At 41.6% G+C, this 17,028-nt stretch overlaps 1 protein-coding gene across 10 annotated transcripts in view; it reads right to left on the reverse strand.

Moving 5' to 3' along the window:
- camta1a (calmodulin binding transcription activator 1a) overlaps positions 1-17,028 on the reverse strand; it is a 740,802-nt gene that overhangs the window by 78,868 nt on the left and 644,906 nt on the right. For 8 of the 10 annotated variants that reach the window (XM_061984658.1, XM_061984651.1, XM_061984644.1 and 5 more), the window contains one exon: positions 10,580-10,720. The exons of the other annotated variants lie outside the window; for them this stretch is intronic. In XM_061984658.1, the coding sequence (XP_061840642.1) occupies positions 10,580-10,720 (141 nt within the window). The remainder of the gene's footprint in view (positions 1-10,579; positions 10,721-17,028) is intronic. 10 annotated transcript variants of the gene reach the window in all.

Raw genomic sequence — 17,028 nt, forward strand, 5'->3', positions numbered from 1 at the left:
TAATGTCCAATGACTAGTAAAATCATTCTGAAAGAAGGGCACTTATTCTTATATAATTCCAGCTGTACACATTTAGAAGATAGACCAACATATATCAGAGATGAAAACAAAAAACAAACATATTTATTGAGACCTGTCCAGTGGCCAATAATGCCTATTTCCCAACTATTTCCTGACAATTTCTAAATCTTCTTCAGTTCTTTTTATATGAGTTAACAACAGTTCCATATAAGAACAATAGGACGGAAATAGAATTATATATATATATATATATATATATATATATATATATATATATATATATATATATATATATATATATATATATATATATATATATATATATATATATATATATATATATATAGGGAATTAGCGGCAGAAAATAGATGGATGAATGGATATATATATATTGAAGTTGGCATGTTGTGTAAATCGTAAATAAAAACAGAATACAATGATTTGCAAATCCTTTTCAACTTATATTCAATTGAATAGATTGCAAAGACAAGATATTTAATGTTTGAACTGAGAAACTCAATTTTGTTTTGCAAATAATCATTAACTTAGAATTTAATGGCAGCAACACATTGCAAAACAATTGGGGCAATTTTACCACTGTGGTACATGGCCTTTCCTTTTAAGAACACTCAGTTAATGTTTGGGAACTGAGGAGACACATTTTTGACGCTTTTCAGGTGGAATTATTTCCCATTCTTACTTGATGTACAGCTTAAGTTGTTCAACAGTCCGGGGTCTCCGTATTTTAGGCTTTATATTGCACCACACATGTTCAATGGGAGACAGGTCTGGACTACAGACAGGCCAATCTAGCACCAGCACTCTTTTACTATGAAGTCACGCTGTTGTAACACGTGGCTTGGCATTGTCTTGCTGAAATAAGCAGGGGCGTCCATGATAACATTGCTTGGATGGCAACATATGTTGCTCCAAAACCTGTATGTACTTTTCAGCATTAACGATGCCTTCACATATGTGTAAGTTACCCATGCCTTGGGCACTAATACACCTCCATACCATCACAGATGCTGGCTTGTGAACATTTCGCCTATAACAGTCCGGATGGTTCTTTGCCTCTTTGGTCCGCAGGACACGACGTCCACAGTTTCCAAAAACAATTTGAAATGTGGACTCGTCAGACCAAAGAACACTTTTCCACTTTGCGTCAGTTCATCTTAGATAAGCTCGGGCCCAGCAAAGCCGGCAGCGTTTCTGGGTGTTGTTGATAGATGGCTTTCGCTTTGCATAGTAGAGTTTTAACTTGCACTTACAGATGTAGTGACCAACTGTATTTACTGACAGTGGTTTTCTGAAGTGTTCCTGAGCCCATGTGGTGATATCCTTTACACACTGATGTCGCTTTTTTATGCAGTACTGCCTGAGGGATCGAAGGTCCGTAATAGAATCGCTTACGTGCAGTGATTTCTCCAGATTCTCTGAACCTTTTGATGATATTACGGACCGTAGATGGTGAAATCCCTAAATGGTAAATGGGTTGTACTTGTATAGCGATATTCTACCTTTTTTTTAAAGGAACTCAAAGCGCTTTGACACTATTTCCACATTCACACACACACATTCACACACTGATGGCGGTGTATGAATTCCTTGCAGTACCTCGTTGAGAAATGTTGTTCTTAAACTGTTCGACAATTTGCTCACGCTATTGTTGACAAAGTGGTGACCCTCACCCAGGGGCGGATTAAGAAATTTTGGCCCCCTGGGCCTGACATGGTCTTGGCCCCTCAACCCCGCGCGTGCACGCGCACACACACGCACGCACTATACAAGAAATACTGTATACTGTGAACAGACATGCACACTGTACTGTACAGAAGAGTGCACATACTGCACACACACTATTAGGTATACCACACAGACAAGCACAGGTTTCACACAGACACAGGTAGGGGGAGGGGATAAATGGCCTGAAAATAAAAATTTTGGAAAATGATTACGCCCACTTCAGTGATGGTGCATTGGGTCATTTGAGAGATATTATGTATTGGAAGTTGGTACCTATCATGAAATAAACCCCCCACCCCACCCAAAAAACTAAATTGGACATGATTTTTGCCCCCTTTTCCTCCCTTCTATCATTAAAAATAAAATAATATCTTAGGAAAACACTTTGGCATAACGGCAGCTGTGCAGCAAATTGAGGCTCAAAGTCTGTATCTATTTTGTGGGAAAGCTTGAGGAGGAGAAGGAGAAAGGTAAAATGATAACACATGCATCGGAGAGCACCACAAAGAAAGGTGTAGGCCAGTTCATGGTACAAGGGCTGCATGCAGGTCAAGATAGCCCATTTCCTCTGCCTGTCTTACCCATTCACCGAGAGACCACTGAGGACATAGAAATGCAAGTGGATATGGGGTTCGAAATACTGGCGTCGGTCAGAGGAGTCAATGTGGAGGATGTTTATAAACTTGTAGATGCACATATGACTGACAGCACAGAGCACAACAAAGGCTTTTCAAAGCTGTTGGCAGAGATGAACAACTTGGAAAAACCAGCAGGGCAGATCTTTTGTGGCACCCACACTACACTGGGCTTCAGCAGTGCCATGAATAAAGTGATGCGGTTGGCGGAGGCCGATATGAAGATGGAGCAAGTGCTACAGAGTTTCATGGTGGATCTGGATGTAGACAGCAAGAATGCTATAGTGGCTGGACAGGCACTGGACATGTCCTGAACTCAGTGTCAGACGTGGCTGCCGAATACTTGGATGAAGTGAAGCAGCTGACAGATCTCATGCTGCCCCATCTGAAGACTGTCCTGGCCAGGCAGAGGATGGACTATGGGATGGATGAGGAGACCTTCCCAATGGACCCTGTCAGTGAACAGGCTAGTAACATTGATGGCACCCCTGTGCACAACATTGGGATGGAGAGACAATGTGGCAAGGTGGACTACAGACTGAAGAAGTTGGGCACACTGAACGCAGTCAATAGGTCAATAATTTTACAGAAGAGCCAGGAGCTTCAGAGGTTTCAAGGCAGCAGCACAAGCAAAAAGAGAGGTTGAACTCAACTGGAGTAAACTCATGAAGGCAAAATTCGAGAGTTGGGCTGACGAGAAACAAGAGATGGCTCAAAGACAGGAGAAGAAGAGACTAGACATGCTGGACACACTGAAATCTTTTGGTGGCCCCTTCACGATAGTGGGGAAGTTGAAAAGTTCCTTGTCGATGAAAGTCTGAACAAGAATGCAAAGCTGCAGAGAATGAAGCTTGAGGTTCAGTTTGCCAGAGAAAGCACTAAGCTTCTGCCTAAAGTCAATCCTATCTTCAGAATCCAGGTGACAGACAGTTCCCAGAAATGGCGAAAGTGCAATTCTCCCAGTCATAATGGATACTTAGAATTTTATGGTGGTGGTAAGTATTCATGAAAACAGGTAGCCTAACATTAGTGAATGGGTGAATTCTGGAAATAACAACCTAAAAATCTTACACAGTGCACCTTTAAGCAAGGGGTTTCTTTCGTGCTTTCAATTTCGCAAAATCATCCACCACATCATTGAAGTCCAACTCTCTTGTCAGCTCACTCTCAATTGCCATTAGAGATAACGCATTTAATCTTTTCTGAGTCATTCTTGTGCGCAGCTCATTTTTGACTCTTGACAAAAGAGAGAATGAGCGTTCTCCCTCACAGTTACTGACCGGTAGAGTGAGAAAAATCTGTAGCGCAATGTATGTATTAGGAAACGTAGGCTGTAGTCCAAAATGTATTATTGTTATGAGCAGTCCTGAAGGGGTCCTCTCCTCATCAGTGTTGTTGAACTGTATAAAAGATTTGAACTGTATACGCTCCTGTCCAAGACTTTCATTGAGGTCAGATGAGTATGATTCAGTGAGAATCTTGGCCTTGTGAAGGACTGAAGCATTGGACTTTGTATCCAAAGAGAAAAGGACACTGAACAAATTGTTCAGATGTTTGTAGGCCTCCAGACGGTGATTAAGGCTTGAACTCAGTTGATCAATAGAGGCAATAAATGTCTCTATTTGAAACAGTTGCCTTCCCTCAAGCACAACATCTGGAGATGCTGATTCATCAGCAAACTTTTTACGTTTCTTCGTCCGTTCAGCCCTGTAAGATGGGGTGCCACCCAACATGTTTAAGGCTTTCTGCTCAAAATGATCAAATAGATCTCTTTGGGAGAGAACAAAGGTGCGCAGAGATTCCAGCAATCTGACTGCTGTACCAAGGTCCATGTCTGCTTTTTGAAGTTGCAGACTTGTGGCCTGAAATCTGGACAGAACAGTGTCCCAAAAGCCTGCCATGAAGGCCATCTCAAGTGAATCCAGCTTCCGCACTAGACTGTCAGCTTCAGTTTGTGTGTCTCGTTTCTCTGTGTCATCAGTGGAAATACCCTGTAGTGCTGCTCTTATTTTACTGTAGTTCTGCCACAGTGCTTTGGTAGATTCTGCACGGCAACTCCAACGCGTGTTGGATAAAGCTTTAAGTGTGAGATCTATGTTGGAATTGCCAAATACCCTGTCCCATCGGTGTGTGGATGCAGTTGTGAAGTTGTAAATAGACTGAATCAAGTCAAAATACTTAGAGACTTCATTTCCACATCTGTCAATGCTGTTGACTCCCACCAAATTCAAAGAGTGAGCTGCACATGGAATATAGTGTATTAATGGGTTGCTTTTCTTTAAGTGAGCCTGCAACCCATTATACCTCCCTGACATGTTGCTGGCATTATCATAAGCCTGCCCCCTGCAATTTGACAGCTCTAACCCTAGATTTTCCAACACAGACATGACACAGTTAGCCAAACTTTCACCTGTATGGCTAGTAATGGGCTCAAAACCCACAAAGCGTTCAACAACACTGCCCTCTTTGCTAACACAACGGAATATGAATGTCAATTGGTCCACATGAGATAAATCTGGGGTTGAATCCACAATGATAGAGTAGTATTTGCTTGCTTGCAGTTCATCTGCTATAGCCTGTTTGGTTTTTGCACCCATCAATTCAATGAATTCCTCACAAATGGTGGAGGACAGATATGAGGTATTACCTCGACCCATCTGCCCAAACTTTCTGATGTGATCCTTTAGAAAGGGATCAAATTCAGCCAGGACCTCCAGAATACCAAGGTAGTTCCCATTGAGAGGAGACCCTAACGATTCATTTTTACCCCTAAATGCAAGGCCCCTTTCTGCAAGGAATTTAATGACTGCAACAACTCTTTGTAACACCTGCCTCCAATAGCTGCTCTCTGCCTGAAACTGTTTGAACAGGTCTGCATCAACTGTGGCACCTGTGGCGCGGTTCAAGACTGCTTGCATGCAGGTTATGTGCTCAGCACTTCGCTCATGTTCACCAAATCTTTCTGAGTGTTTCCAATCACAATAGCCTGTCACAAAAGAATGCGTTTTTGGGGAAAACAGTTTGCATGCAAAGCAGTAAACATTACCAGTAGAGGGAGAGTACATCATCCACTCTCTTTGTACTCGTTGTCCATTGGGCAGGTGTGAAGTAAAATGTTCATTGTTTAGGCATCGGGTTTTGCCTCCTAGCCCACTGTTCCTCACAGAAGCTGGATAATGGCTGTGACGGTTGTGAAATGATTTTGCACCTCTTTGAATAAGAACTTCCTTCATTGACTAAGTGAGGGTATCAGCCCATTTAGCGGGATCACTAGGTAGAGTTGTCACTGTAGATGGTGTTGAAGAAAGATTCAACTCATTTTCTATGCTGTCCAGAGGTGCAGTGACCTCACATTCATCCGAGCAACTGGCTACTGCTGAGTTGGTTGAATCATTAGCATCCGAAGCATTTGGTTCAGTGCGTACACTTGTAGTGGTCTCAGGATCTTGGGAGCTACATGCTAGCTCAGGTGCATTGCTAACTTTAGCTGAATTTGCAGTAGCATTTATAGAATTGCTTTCAGCAGATGTCTTTGTACTGAAGAAGCTGGAGATATTTGGAACACTCTCAAGTAAAACTGATTCCTTTTTTTTCTTTTCTTGCTGAATTTTTTTTTCTAGCTCCTCCACTTAGACGTTTATGATCCATATTTCCCTTCTTTCTGTGCACATTGGCTCTTTGCCTATCACAACAGCTTAACCAACTATGTGTGTGTGTGTGTGTGTGTGTGTGTGTGTGTGTGTGTGTGTGTGTGTGTGTGTGTGTGTGTGAGTGATGCAATTTTCAAAACTAGCAATCTAGCATTAACAGTCAAAAGCAGAAATCAGCTGATTTCTATAAGAACTGATAACAGATTTCCAATCAATGCTAAACTCAGACAGCGAAAGTCACTCGATGACGTTTTGAGTCGCCAGTCATGTATGGCCAAAAGTCTCTAAATCGAATGCCAACGTTGCTTAATCGCCAACACACTGGGACTCACTGAAGGACTGACAGTGAATAAAAAAAGATGATTAAGATAATTGTGTACTTTTCTCTTCTGATATTTTCACTAAGGACCCCAAGCTATCTGCATGCAGCAACAATGTCTGACAGACAGGAGAGCGGAGTGGTCAGTGATGAATGGCAAGGGAACAGACTGATTTGTACTGAGGAGAAAGAGAGAGCCAATTACAGTGAAATAAATTCCAAAAGAGCCAAGTGACTAGCTGAAGGCAGGGACAAATGCCTTGGAGTGACCAACAAGAGTGCAAAGTACCAAATGGCAAAATGTGGGAAGACCAACAGGCAGATCTGCTTTTACCACTTATCTTCACAACCAAAAAGTCGCTAAATGATGTTTTCAGTCGCTAGCCAGGTATGGCCAAAAGACGCGAAATCTAGCGGTAAAGTCGCTCAATCACACTGACAGTGAAACAAATCATTTTTAAAAAGATAGTAATCGTACAATGTCTTGTACTTTTGTCTTCTTTCTTAATATTTCTCAAAGGACACCAAAATGTCGCTATCTGCAGGCAGCTTGCTAGCTATGATGGCAGCAACAATGTACCTTAGAGTGACTGACCAACAAGAGCTCAAAGTACCTAATGGCAAAATGTGGAGAGACAGACACAATAAATTGCATTAAGATGAAGAGAACTGTTGCTATTATTAATTTTAACAACAACCAGAAAGTCGCTAAATGTCATCAGCCAGGTATGGCCAAAAGTCGCTTAATTGGCCACACACAGTAACAGAGAAACAAACAAACAAACAAAAAAGATCATAAAGATAATAGTTGTACAACTTTGTGTACTTTTGTCTACTTTCTAAATATTTTCACAAAGGACACCAAAATGTTGCTATCTGCAGGCAGCTTGCTGGCTATGATGGCAGCAACGATGTCTGCCAGACAGGAGAGAGTGGTCAGTGACGATCGAATCGAGAAAATGACAAAATGGTTCAAAGACCAAAAAGTTATTAACTGACAGCAGTGACAAATGTCAGACTGTAAACTTTTTTGAAAGAAAAGGACAAAATGGGAAGATGCTGATAATAACAGCAAAATGGAAAATATAAGAATTTCCAAGTAATGCTCAACTCAAGTGTGTGTGTGTCGTGGGTGTGTGCGCATTAAACTTCTTGTGGAATGATTTCAAATTATCTCTGAGTCTGAACTGAGGGAAAGGAAACCAAATTTTGAGCAGTCACTCACGAGTTCAAAGTACCAAATGAGGAGATTCTAAAAGAACAGACCGGTTTATGAAAGACTCGATGGGGGAGGGGCACAGCTAAGAATACTTGAGTGAGATTCTGTGATCCAAATTCGAGATAGAGCTTTTTGATAATGATAATTTGTCAGAGTAAGGTTGTGTAATCAAAATTTGAGAATGAGCTTTGCCAATCAATCAAGAATATTTGCATTAAGTTCTGTGATCAAAATTCAGAAACAACCTTTAATAATTGATAAAGAATATGTGAGTGAGGTTGTGTGATCCAATTTGAGAATTAGCTTTGATAATAATGATTGAGAGCCTCTGGCCCTCTGTGGATCGTGGCCGCGGGGCCAAGTTGGCCTGGCCCCTTGGGGCCTCTGACCCTCTATGGATCGGGGCCAAGTTGGCATGACCCCTCGGGGCCTCTGGCCCTCTATGGATCGTGGCCGCGGGGCCAAGTTGGCCTGACCCCTTGGGGCCTTAGGCCCTCTGTGGGTCGCGGCCGCGGGGCCAAGTTGACCTGGCCCGTTGGGGCCTCTTACCCTCTATGGATCGTGGCCGCGGGGCCAAGTTGACCTGGCCCCTTGGGGCCTCTGGCCTTCTGTGGGTCGCAGCCGCGGGGCCAAGTTGGCCTGGCCCTTTGGGGCCTATGACCCTCTGTGGGTCGTGGCCGCGGGGCCAAGTTGACCTGGCCCCTTGGGGCCTCTGACCGTCTATGGATCATGGCCGCGGGGCCATGTTGGCCTGGCCCCTTGGGGCCTCTGGCCCTCTGTGGGTCGCGGCCGCGGGGCCAAGTTGACCTGGCCCCTTGGGGCCTCTGACCCTCTATGGACCATGGCCGCGGGGCCAAGTTGGCCTGGCCCCTTGGGGCCTAAGATTATTATTTTTGCAAAAGTAGTTTTGCATGCGTCGCGGCCGCGGGGCCAAATTGACCTGGCCCCTTGGGGCCTCTGACCCTCTATGGACCATGGCCGCGGGGCCAAGTTGGCCTGGCCCCTTGGGGCCTAAGATTATTATTTTTGCAAAAGTAGTTTTGCATGCGTCGCGGCCGCGGGGCCAAGTTGACCTGTCCCCTTGGGGCCTCTGACCGTCTATGGATCATGGCCGCGGGGCCATGTTGGCCTGGCCCCTTGGGGCCTCTGGCCCTCTGTGGGTCGCGGCCGCGGGGCCAAGTTGACCTGGCCCCTTGGGGCCTCTGACCCTCTATGGACCATGGCTGCGGGGCCAAGTTGGCCTGGCCCCTTGGGGCCTAAGATTATTATTTTTGCAAAAGTAGTTTTGTATGCGTCGCGGCCGCGGGGCCAAGTTGGCCTGGCCCCTTGGGGCCTCTGGCCCCCTGGGCCTGGGCCCGGTAGGCCCGTTCATTAATCCACCTATGCCCTCACCCCATCCTTGTTTGTGAATGACTGAGCACTTCATAGGAGCTGTTTTTATACCCATTCATGGCACCCACCTATTCCCAATGAGCCTGTTCACTTGTGGAATGTTCCAAATAAGTGTTTGATGAGCATTCCTCAACTTTCTCAGTCTTTTTTGCAGCTTGTGCCAGCTTTTTTGAATGTTGCAGGCATCAAATTACAAATGAGCTAATATTTGCCAAAAATAACACATTTTTCCAAGTATCTTGTCTTTGCAGTCTATTCAATTGAATATAGTTTGAAAAGGATTTGCAAATTATTGTATTTTGTTTTTATTTTATGATTTACACAATGTGCCAACTTCACTGGTTTTGGGGTTTATATATATATATATATATATATATATATATATATATATATATACAGTACATACGGTATATATATACAGTACATATATATATATATATATATATATATATATATATATATATATATATATATATATATATATATATATATATATATATATATATATATATATATATATATATATATATATTGGAATGGCGTGGCGAAATTGGGAGAGTGGCCGTGCTAGCAATCTGAGGGTTACTGGTTCAATCCCCACCTTCTACCATCCTAGTCACGTCCGTTGTGTCCTTGGGCAAGACACTTCACCCCTTGCTCCTGATGGCTGCTGGTTAGCGCCTTGCATGGCAGCTCCCGCCATCAGTGTGTGAATGTATGTGTGAATGGGTGAATGTGGAAAGCGCTTTGAGTACTTTGAAGGTAGAAAAGCGCTATACAAGTATAACCCATTTATCATTTATTTATATATATATATATATATATATATATATATATATACTGTATATGTATATATATATATATATATATATATATATATACATATATATATATATATATATATATATATATATATAAATATATATATATACATACAGTACAGGCCAAAAGTTTGGACACACCTTCTCATTCAATGCGTTTTCTTTATTTTCATGACTATTTACATTGTAGATTGTCACTGAAGGCATCAAAACTATGAATGAACACATGTGGAGTTATGTACCTAACAAAAAAAGTGAAATAACTGAAAACATGTTTTATATTCCAGTTTCTTCAAAATAGCCACCCTTTGCTCTGATTACTGCTTTGCACACTCTTGGCATTCTCTCAATGAGCTTCGAGAGGTACAATGTAAATCTACAATGTAAATAGTCATGAAAATAAAAAAAACACATTGAAATGAGAAGGTGATTCCAAACGTTTGGCCTGTACTGTACATAAAAATATATTTACTTAATGGATAACGTCATTAGTGTGCCCTAAATACTTGGCTTTTAGCATTGAAGTCATGCATTTGTACTAATGTAAACAATTGATAACGAGTATCAATATGAGGAATTAAGGTTATTTAGGACGTTTCCCATTTGCCAATACAAACAGCAACAACCAAAAAACTGCCATTAACACAGACAATCAATTTGTCAATAAATCAAATTACGTCCAACCTGATTCCCTAACTGACCGTATTGCAAATCATTAAGATGTTTTCCGCTAATCCCTTGAGAACAAACTCAGCCCCACTTGCTAAAGCCCTTACCCAGCGTGCCCGTGCAGAGGCAGTTGTGAGTCCGGGGCGGTGGCTTAGTTTGGTGGCTGTCCAGTATCTGTTGCACTAGCTGCTCCACTGAGAAGCCAGAGCTGCTGTTCCCATTGCTGCAAGTCCACTTGATGCCATGAACTGCCGGGAGAGAGGAGGAGACACAGATGTCAGCCAGCCCAAACAGACCACCAGCCACGCCAGCCCCCCGCCCCATCCACTGCCCCCGACCTGCTACTTGACAACAGTAATATAGCTCAATTGACACCTCACAGAGATCTCCGCTTAGGCCTCAAGGCAAACAAACAACCCCCTGACTGGCTTATAATGATTTGTTTTCGTTTTACATTTCCTGCCATGCTTTCTATCAAGCTTTCCATTATTCAGTGATAACAAGAAAGGCAAAGTATTGTGTCTTCTTCCCTCTGACTTCCTCTCCTGAGCAACGTTTATCTCCCATCACTACCTTGTCGCTTTCCTGCACTTCTCATTGTCAAAGTTGCCTTTTCTTTCTCTGCCTGCTATTGTGTCCTTTCAATGAGAGCTGATGAAAGTGACAGCAAGCCTCCTCTTTCCACACCTTGACCCAATTCTGGGCTCTGACAGGGGAACTGTCTGGGAGGAAACACACCCTAGCTGATGCTCCTGCTGCTGCACTCATGGGCATGACAGAGACTGGTGAGCTCAGTCGAACCTTCCCAGAACGTTCTAATATTGGCCATTGCTCGACTTGCCAATCATCCCAATGTGTCTAATCAGACACAAGACAGATATTAGACATAACTGAAAAATAAATTGTGGGGGAAAGAAAAGAAAATACAAAAATAAAAAGAACATCTCTATAAAATTATACCTTTACAGAGGTAATGAGATGATTTTTTTGGACATTATCTGAGAAGGTATTAAAATAATATGTCAATTATTGAGGTTATAGTATACAGTGTGGTATAACTACCTTGTAATTTTTTGTTTTTCTATTAAATCTCATTCGAGCATATGAGATGTCTTCTGAAGACAGATCGCACCAACGTGCCTTAGAAAGTATTATTCTAGCTGCAATCAGACTGTCCATCCATCCATCTTTTTCCGCTTATCCCAGGTCGGGTCGCGGGGGCAGCAGCCTAAGCAGGGAAGCCCAGACTTCCCTTTCCCCAGCCACTTCGTCCAGCTCTTCCCGGGGGATCCCGAGGAGTTCCCAGGCCAGCCGGGAGACATAGTCTTCCCAACGTGTCCTGGGTCTTCCCCGTGGCCTCCTACCGGTCGGACGTGCCCATAACACCTCCCTGGGGAGGCGTTCGGGTGGCATCCTGACCAGATGCCCGAACCACCTCATCTGGCTCTTCTCGATGTGGAGGAGCAGCGGCTTTACTTTGAGCTCCTCCCGAATGGCAGAGCTTCTCACCCTATCTCTAAGGGAGAGCCCCGCCACCCGGCGGAGGAAACTCATTTCGGCCGCTTGTACCCGTGATCTCGTCCTTTCGGTCATAACCCAAAGCTCATGACCATAGGTGAGGATGGGAACGTAGATCGACCTGTAAATTGAGAGCTTTGCCTTCCGGCTCAGCTCCTTCTTCACCACAACGGATCAATACAGCGTCCGCATTACTGAAGACGCCGCACCGATCCGCCTGTCGACCTCACGATCCACTCTTCCCTCACTCGTGAACAAGACTCCGAGGTACTTGAACTCCTCCACTTGGGGCAGACTCTCCTCCGCAACCCGGAGATGGCACTCCACCCTTTTCCGGGCGAGAACCATGGACTCGGACTTGGAGGTGCTGATTCTCATCCCAGTCGCTTCACACTCAGCTGCGAACCAATCCAGTGAGAGCTGAAGATCCTGGCCAGATGAAGCCATCAGGACCACATCATCTGCAAAAAGCAGAGACCTAATCCTGCAGTCGCCAAACCGGATCCCCTCAACGCCTTGACTGCGCCTAGAAATTCTGTCCATAAAAGTTATGAACAGAATCGGTGACAAAGGGCAGCCTTGGCGGAGTCCAAACCTCACTGGAAACATGTCCGACTTACTGCCGGTAATGCGGACCAAGCTCTGACACTGATCATACAGGGAGCGGACCGCCACAATCAGACAGTCCGATACCCCATACTCTCTGAGCACTCCCTACAGGACTTCCCGAGGGATACGATCGAATGCTTTGAGGACTTGGAGAAGGCAATCAGACTGTTTAAAGTTAAAGTTAAAGTTAAAAAAGTTAAAGTTAAAAGTTAAAGTTAAAGTTAAAGTTAAAAGTTAAAGTTAAAGTTAAAAGTTAAAGTCCCAACGATAGTCACACACACACTGGGTGTGGTGAAATTATCCTCTGCATTTGACCCATCCCCATGTTCACCCCCTGGGAGGTGAGGGGAGCAGTGAGCAGCAGCAGTGGCCGTGCTCGGGAATCATTTGGTGATTTGGTCATTAATGGACATAATAATTAATTAATTTGCACTTAATGTATGTGTGTGATATGCTGTTTGTTGTGATACTTCCCCAACAATTTAAATTCCTGTAAAGAACCAATAAAGTAGAGAATCTATTCTATTCTATTTTGTTCTAATCTACAATTGTGTATGTACATAACCTGTGCAGTTAAGCTGCCTGTCTGGCAATGACTTGTGAGTTGGCACTATGGCACCAATCCTTGTGACATCTGTCTGCCACAACACTACATTTAAAAAACATAATATTTATCTTTATATTAGCATATACCTAATGCTAACATTTTTAAGTTGTTTTAAAAACGTCAAATATACTGAACAGAGCCCACAATATGTTTGTATATATTGTGGCTCACACAAAGACCTAGTGGTTAGCATATAGGCCTCAGAGTCAGGAGATGAAGGGTTTGAATATCAGTTGGAACAACTCTTTATTCCGCTGGGTACTCGGGCTTTCTACCACAAAAAAGCCATTAGCTGGCATAGCAAATGTCACAGTGAGCCTTGTGAGATCAAAACATCTGGTCTTACAAGCTTGCATTAACTTATGACATGACTTTGATTTCCAACTCTGGGAAGGAAGAACGTGGGTATAAAGGGCAGTGCTGAAATGAATTAATTAATTGAATTAAACAAATAAATCATCAAAAACATGACCGAGTGTGTAGCAGATTTGGTAATGCAGATCGAGCTTATCACTACTAGTCTGCATCATTCTGAAGCAGAATGAGTAGTGTTTACATATTATCTAAACAACAGACATTTATCCATGAAAATATGACAACTCTGCTGACAGAGTGTTTGACGGAGAAGCAGCTCAAAGGAGATACCATAGAAGGTGTACATTACTATGACATAACTTCATAAAACTAATATACTTGTTAGAAGTACATACTATTTTATTGTATTACATAAAAGATTGATTGATTTCAATTCATTTCAATGGCAAGGTTGACTTGAGATACACGTGTTTTGAGTTCAGAGCTCCCCCACAGAACCAGTTGAGCTTGTGAGTTGAGGTACTACTGTATTAAGCTAATTAGAGACCTTGCTTAAGAGTGTTAAGGTTAGGTTCTTTCTTCCCCTCCATTTTTCTGCATTCTTTCATATCTGAAGTTATCATTACATATATGTATTGTTGCATTTGAACAACTGTATTGTTGATAATAAAGGTAAAGTATTGGTATTGTTCATTATCAAAAGCGCTATTTCTATTGGTATTTGTATTGCTCCATTTGTAGTGTAATAATGCTCATTGTCATTTCTGTATTACTTTTTATTTTCCTAACTGCTTATTTGCTATCACTTTTACCATCATATTTGTACATGTCGTATTTGCTGATGTTGCTCTATTGTTGTTGTTGTGTTTGCTGTTGTTGTTTTTGTCTCTCTGTCTAATCCCCCTCTTGTCCCCACAATTTCCCCCTCTGTCTTCTTTTTTTTCCCTCTTTCCATCCCCTCCTCAAATGAGGTTGATGAAGCATATGAACATTTCTTAAACAAGTTCATAATACTTTATAACAAACATTGTCCATGGATACAACTCAGTAATAAGCAGAGAAAGAATAATCAACCATGGATGACAAAAGGATTAAAAAATGCTTGTAAGAAGAAGAATACACTATATAGGAAATTTATAGCACAAAGAACTACAGAGGCAGAAATTAAGTACAAAAAGTATAAAAACAAGTTAACATACATACTACGATTATGTAGAAAAGAATATTACAGTGAATTATTGGACAAGAACAAAACTAATATGAGAGCAACATGGGGCATCCTCAATAGCATTATTAAAAATGGCACTAAGAGGGACTACCCTCAATACTTCTTAGACGGAAATAAAAAAAATGACAACATAAAGGAAGTAGTTGAAAGTTTCAATAATTATTTTGTAAATATTGGACCAAAATTGGAAGAAAGGATTCCAGACCCAGTTTCAATTGAGGACTATAATGATACCATAGAGCGAAATCCCAACTCCATGTTCCTCAGTAATGTGACACAGGAGGAAATAGTTACAATCGTGAAAAAATGTAAATCCAAGACTTCAACTGATTGTAATGAAATTGATATGGAAACGATAAAAAAGGTTATTGAAGAGATCTCAGGACCATTAATGTATATTAGTAACCTATCATTTCAAACAGGTATATTTCCAAACAAAATGAAAATAGCTAAAGTTGCACCAATTTACAAGACTGGCGACAAACATCAATTTACAAACTATAGACCTGTTTCCTTACTTCCACAATTTTCTAAAATCATTGAAAAACTGTTCAATAACAGATTAGAGAGTTTCATAAATAAAAATAGAATACTCGAAGAAAATCAATATGGATACAGAGCTAATGTTTCAACTTCGATGGCTTTAATTGAAATTACAGAAGAAATTACCAATGCTATAGATAATAAAAAATGTGCGGCAGCAGTTTTTATGGATCTAACTAAAGCATTTGACACAATTAATCACAATATTTTAATCAAAAAACTAGAACGATATGGCATCAGAGGGTTAGTCTTAAACTGGATAAGAAGTTATCTAATGAACAGGAAACAATACGTGAAGGTAGGCGAACACACCTCTACAACGTTAAATATATCCTGTGGTGTACCTCAGGGATCAATACTAGGACCTAAATTATTCAATCTATATATAAATGACATTTGTAAAGTTACAAAAGATTTAAAGTTAGTATTATTTGCGGATGATACAACAGCGTTTTGTTCAGGAGAGAACACACAGAAGATACTACAAATAATAACAGAAGAAATTCACAAATTAAAAAGATGGTTTGACAAAAACAGACAATCGTTGAATCTCAGTAAAACTAAAATAATGCTATTTGGTAACAGTAGAAGAGAAAGTCAAACACAAATACAAATAGACGGAATAGAAATTGAAAGAGTAAATGAAACCAAATTTCTAGGTATAATGATTGATGATAAATTGAACTGGAAATCTCACGTAAAAAATATACAACATAAAGTAGCAAGAAACACGTCAATAATGAACAGTGTTGGGTTAGTTACTGAAAACCAGTAACTAGTTACAGTTACTAGTTACTTTATTTCAAAAGTAACTCAGTTACTAACTCAGTTACTTACACCAAAAAGTAATGCGTTACTGTGAAAAGTAACTATTTAGTTACGTCTTTTTTTTTTTAAAGCTCCCATTAATGCCCTTTTTGCCTTCATTTCAGTACTGTTATTGCACTGGAGAATAATACAATCTGTTGATCAACTTGACATGCATTTTTATTTTCCTTTTAACATAATTAATGAAAAACAGTGCAACATAAAAAGGCATTCCTCCTTTCTTTAAACTTGGACCAATGACCATGAATAAAAAACAAGTTAAAGTGCAACATAAGAAGGCACATCATCTTCCTTGAAACATAGGTAGTGAAATAAAGGCTGACATCTGGAGTGATGCTGCTGTCTTCCACACTTGGAGCCACGGATTGTAGAATCCTTGTTTTCAGTGGCAGGATCATTGACACAGATGGTGAAGTTTCAGTGCTCAGTAGAGATGGAACACTTTTGAGGGGTTTAAGCACCTAGAGGACCTCATCTGCCACTCTCACATCATCATCAGACAGGGTGACATTTGTCTTCAGGGTGTTGTGGGTCAATGCAGAGTATATAGCTGCCTGCTGCTCCAACATATCATAAGTGGAGTTCCACCTCATTGGGACATCATGTATGAGCAGGCAGCTTTAGCATTTCTTGCTTTGTCTTAAGCACATGAGCAGCTGTTGTGCTTGGGTGGAAGTAAGAAACCTTCCTGATCCTCCCAAAGAGGCGCTCCATCCTATTGACTGAGATTCCCTTCTGTGATGCCAAATTCACTACATGTGCAAAGCACCTATCTGTGGTCCCAGTCCTGCCTCATTCTCTGTAATTATTTGATTTTTGGCATTATCACGTGTGACTGGGATATCTTTATCTTCCATTCCTCCATTGCTTGTGTCAGTACCTGCGCAAGGTGACTCTCGTAGAGGGGG

This window comes from Nerophis lumbriciformis, linkage group LG01 (assembly GCF_033978685.3).
Source record: "Nerophis lumbriciformis linkage group LG01, RoL_Nlum_v2.1, whole genome shotgun sequence".
NCBI lineage: Eukaryota > Metazoa > Chordata > Actinopteri > Syngnathiformes > Syngnathidae > Nerophis > Nerophis lumbriciformis.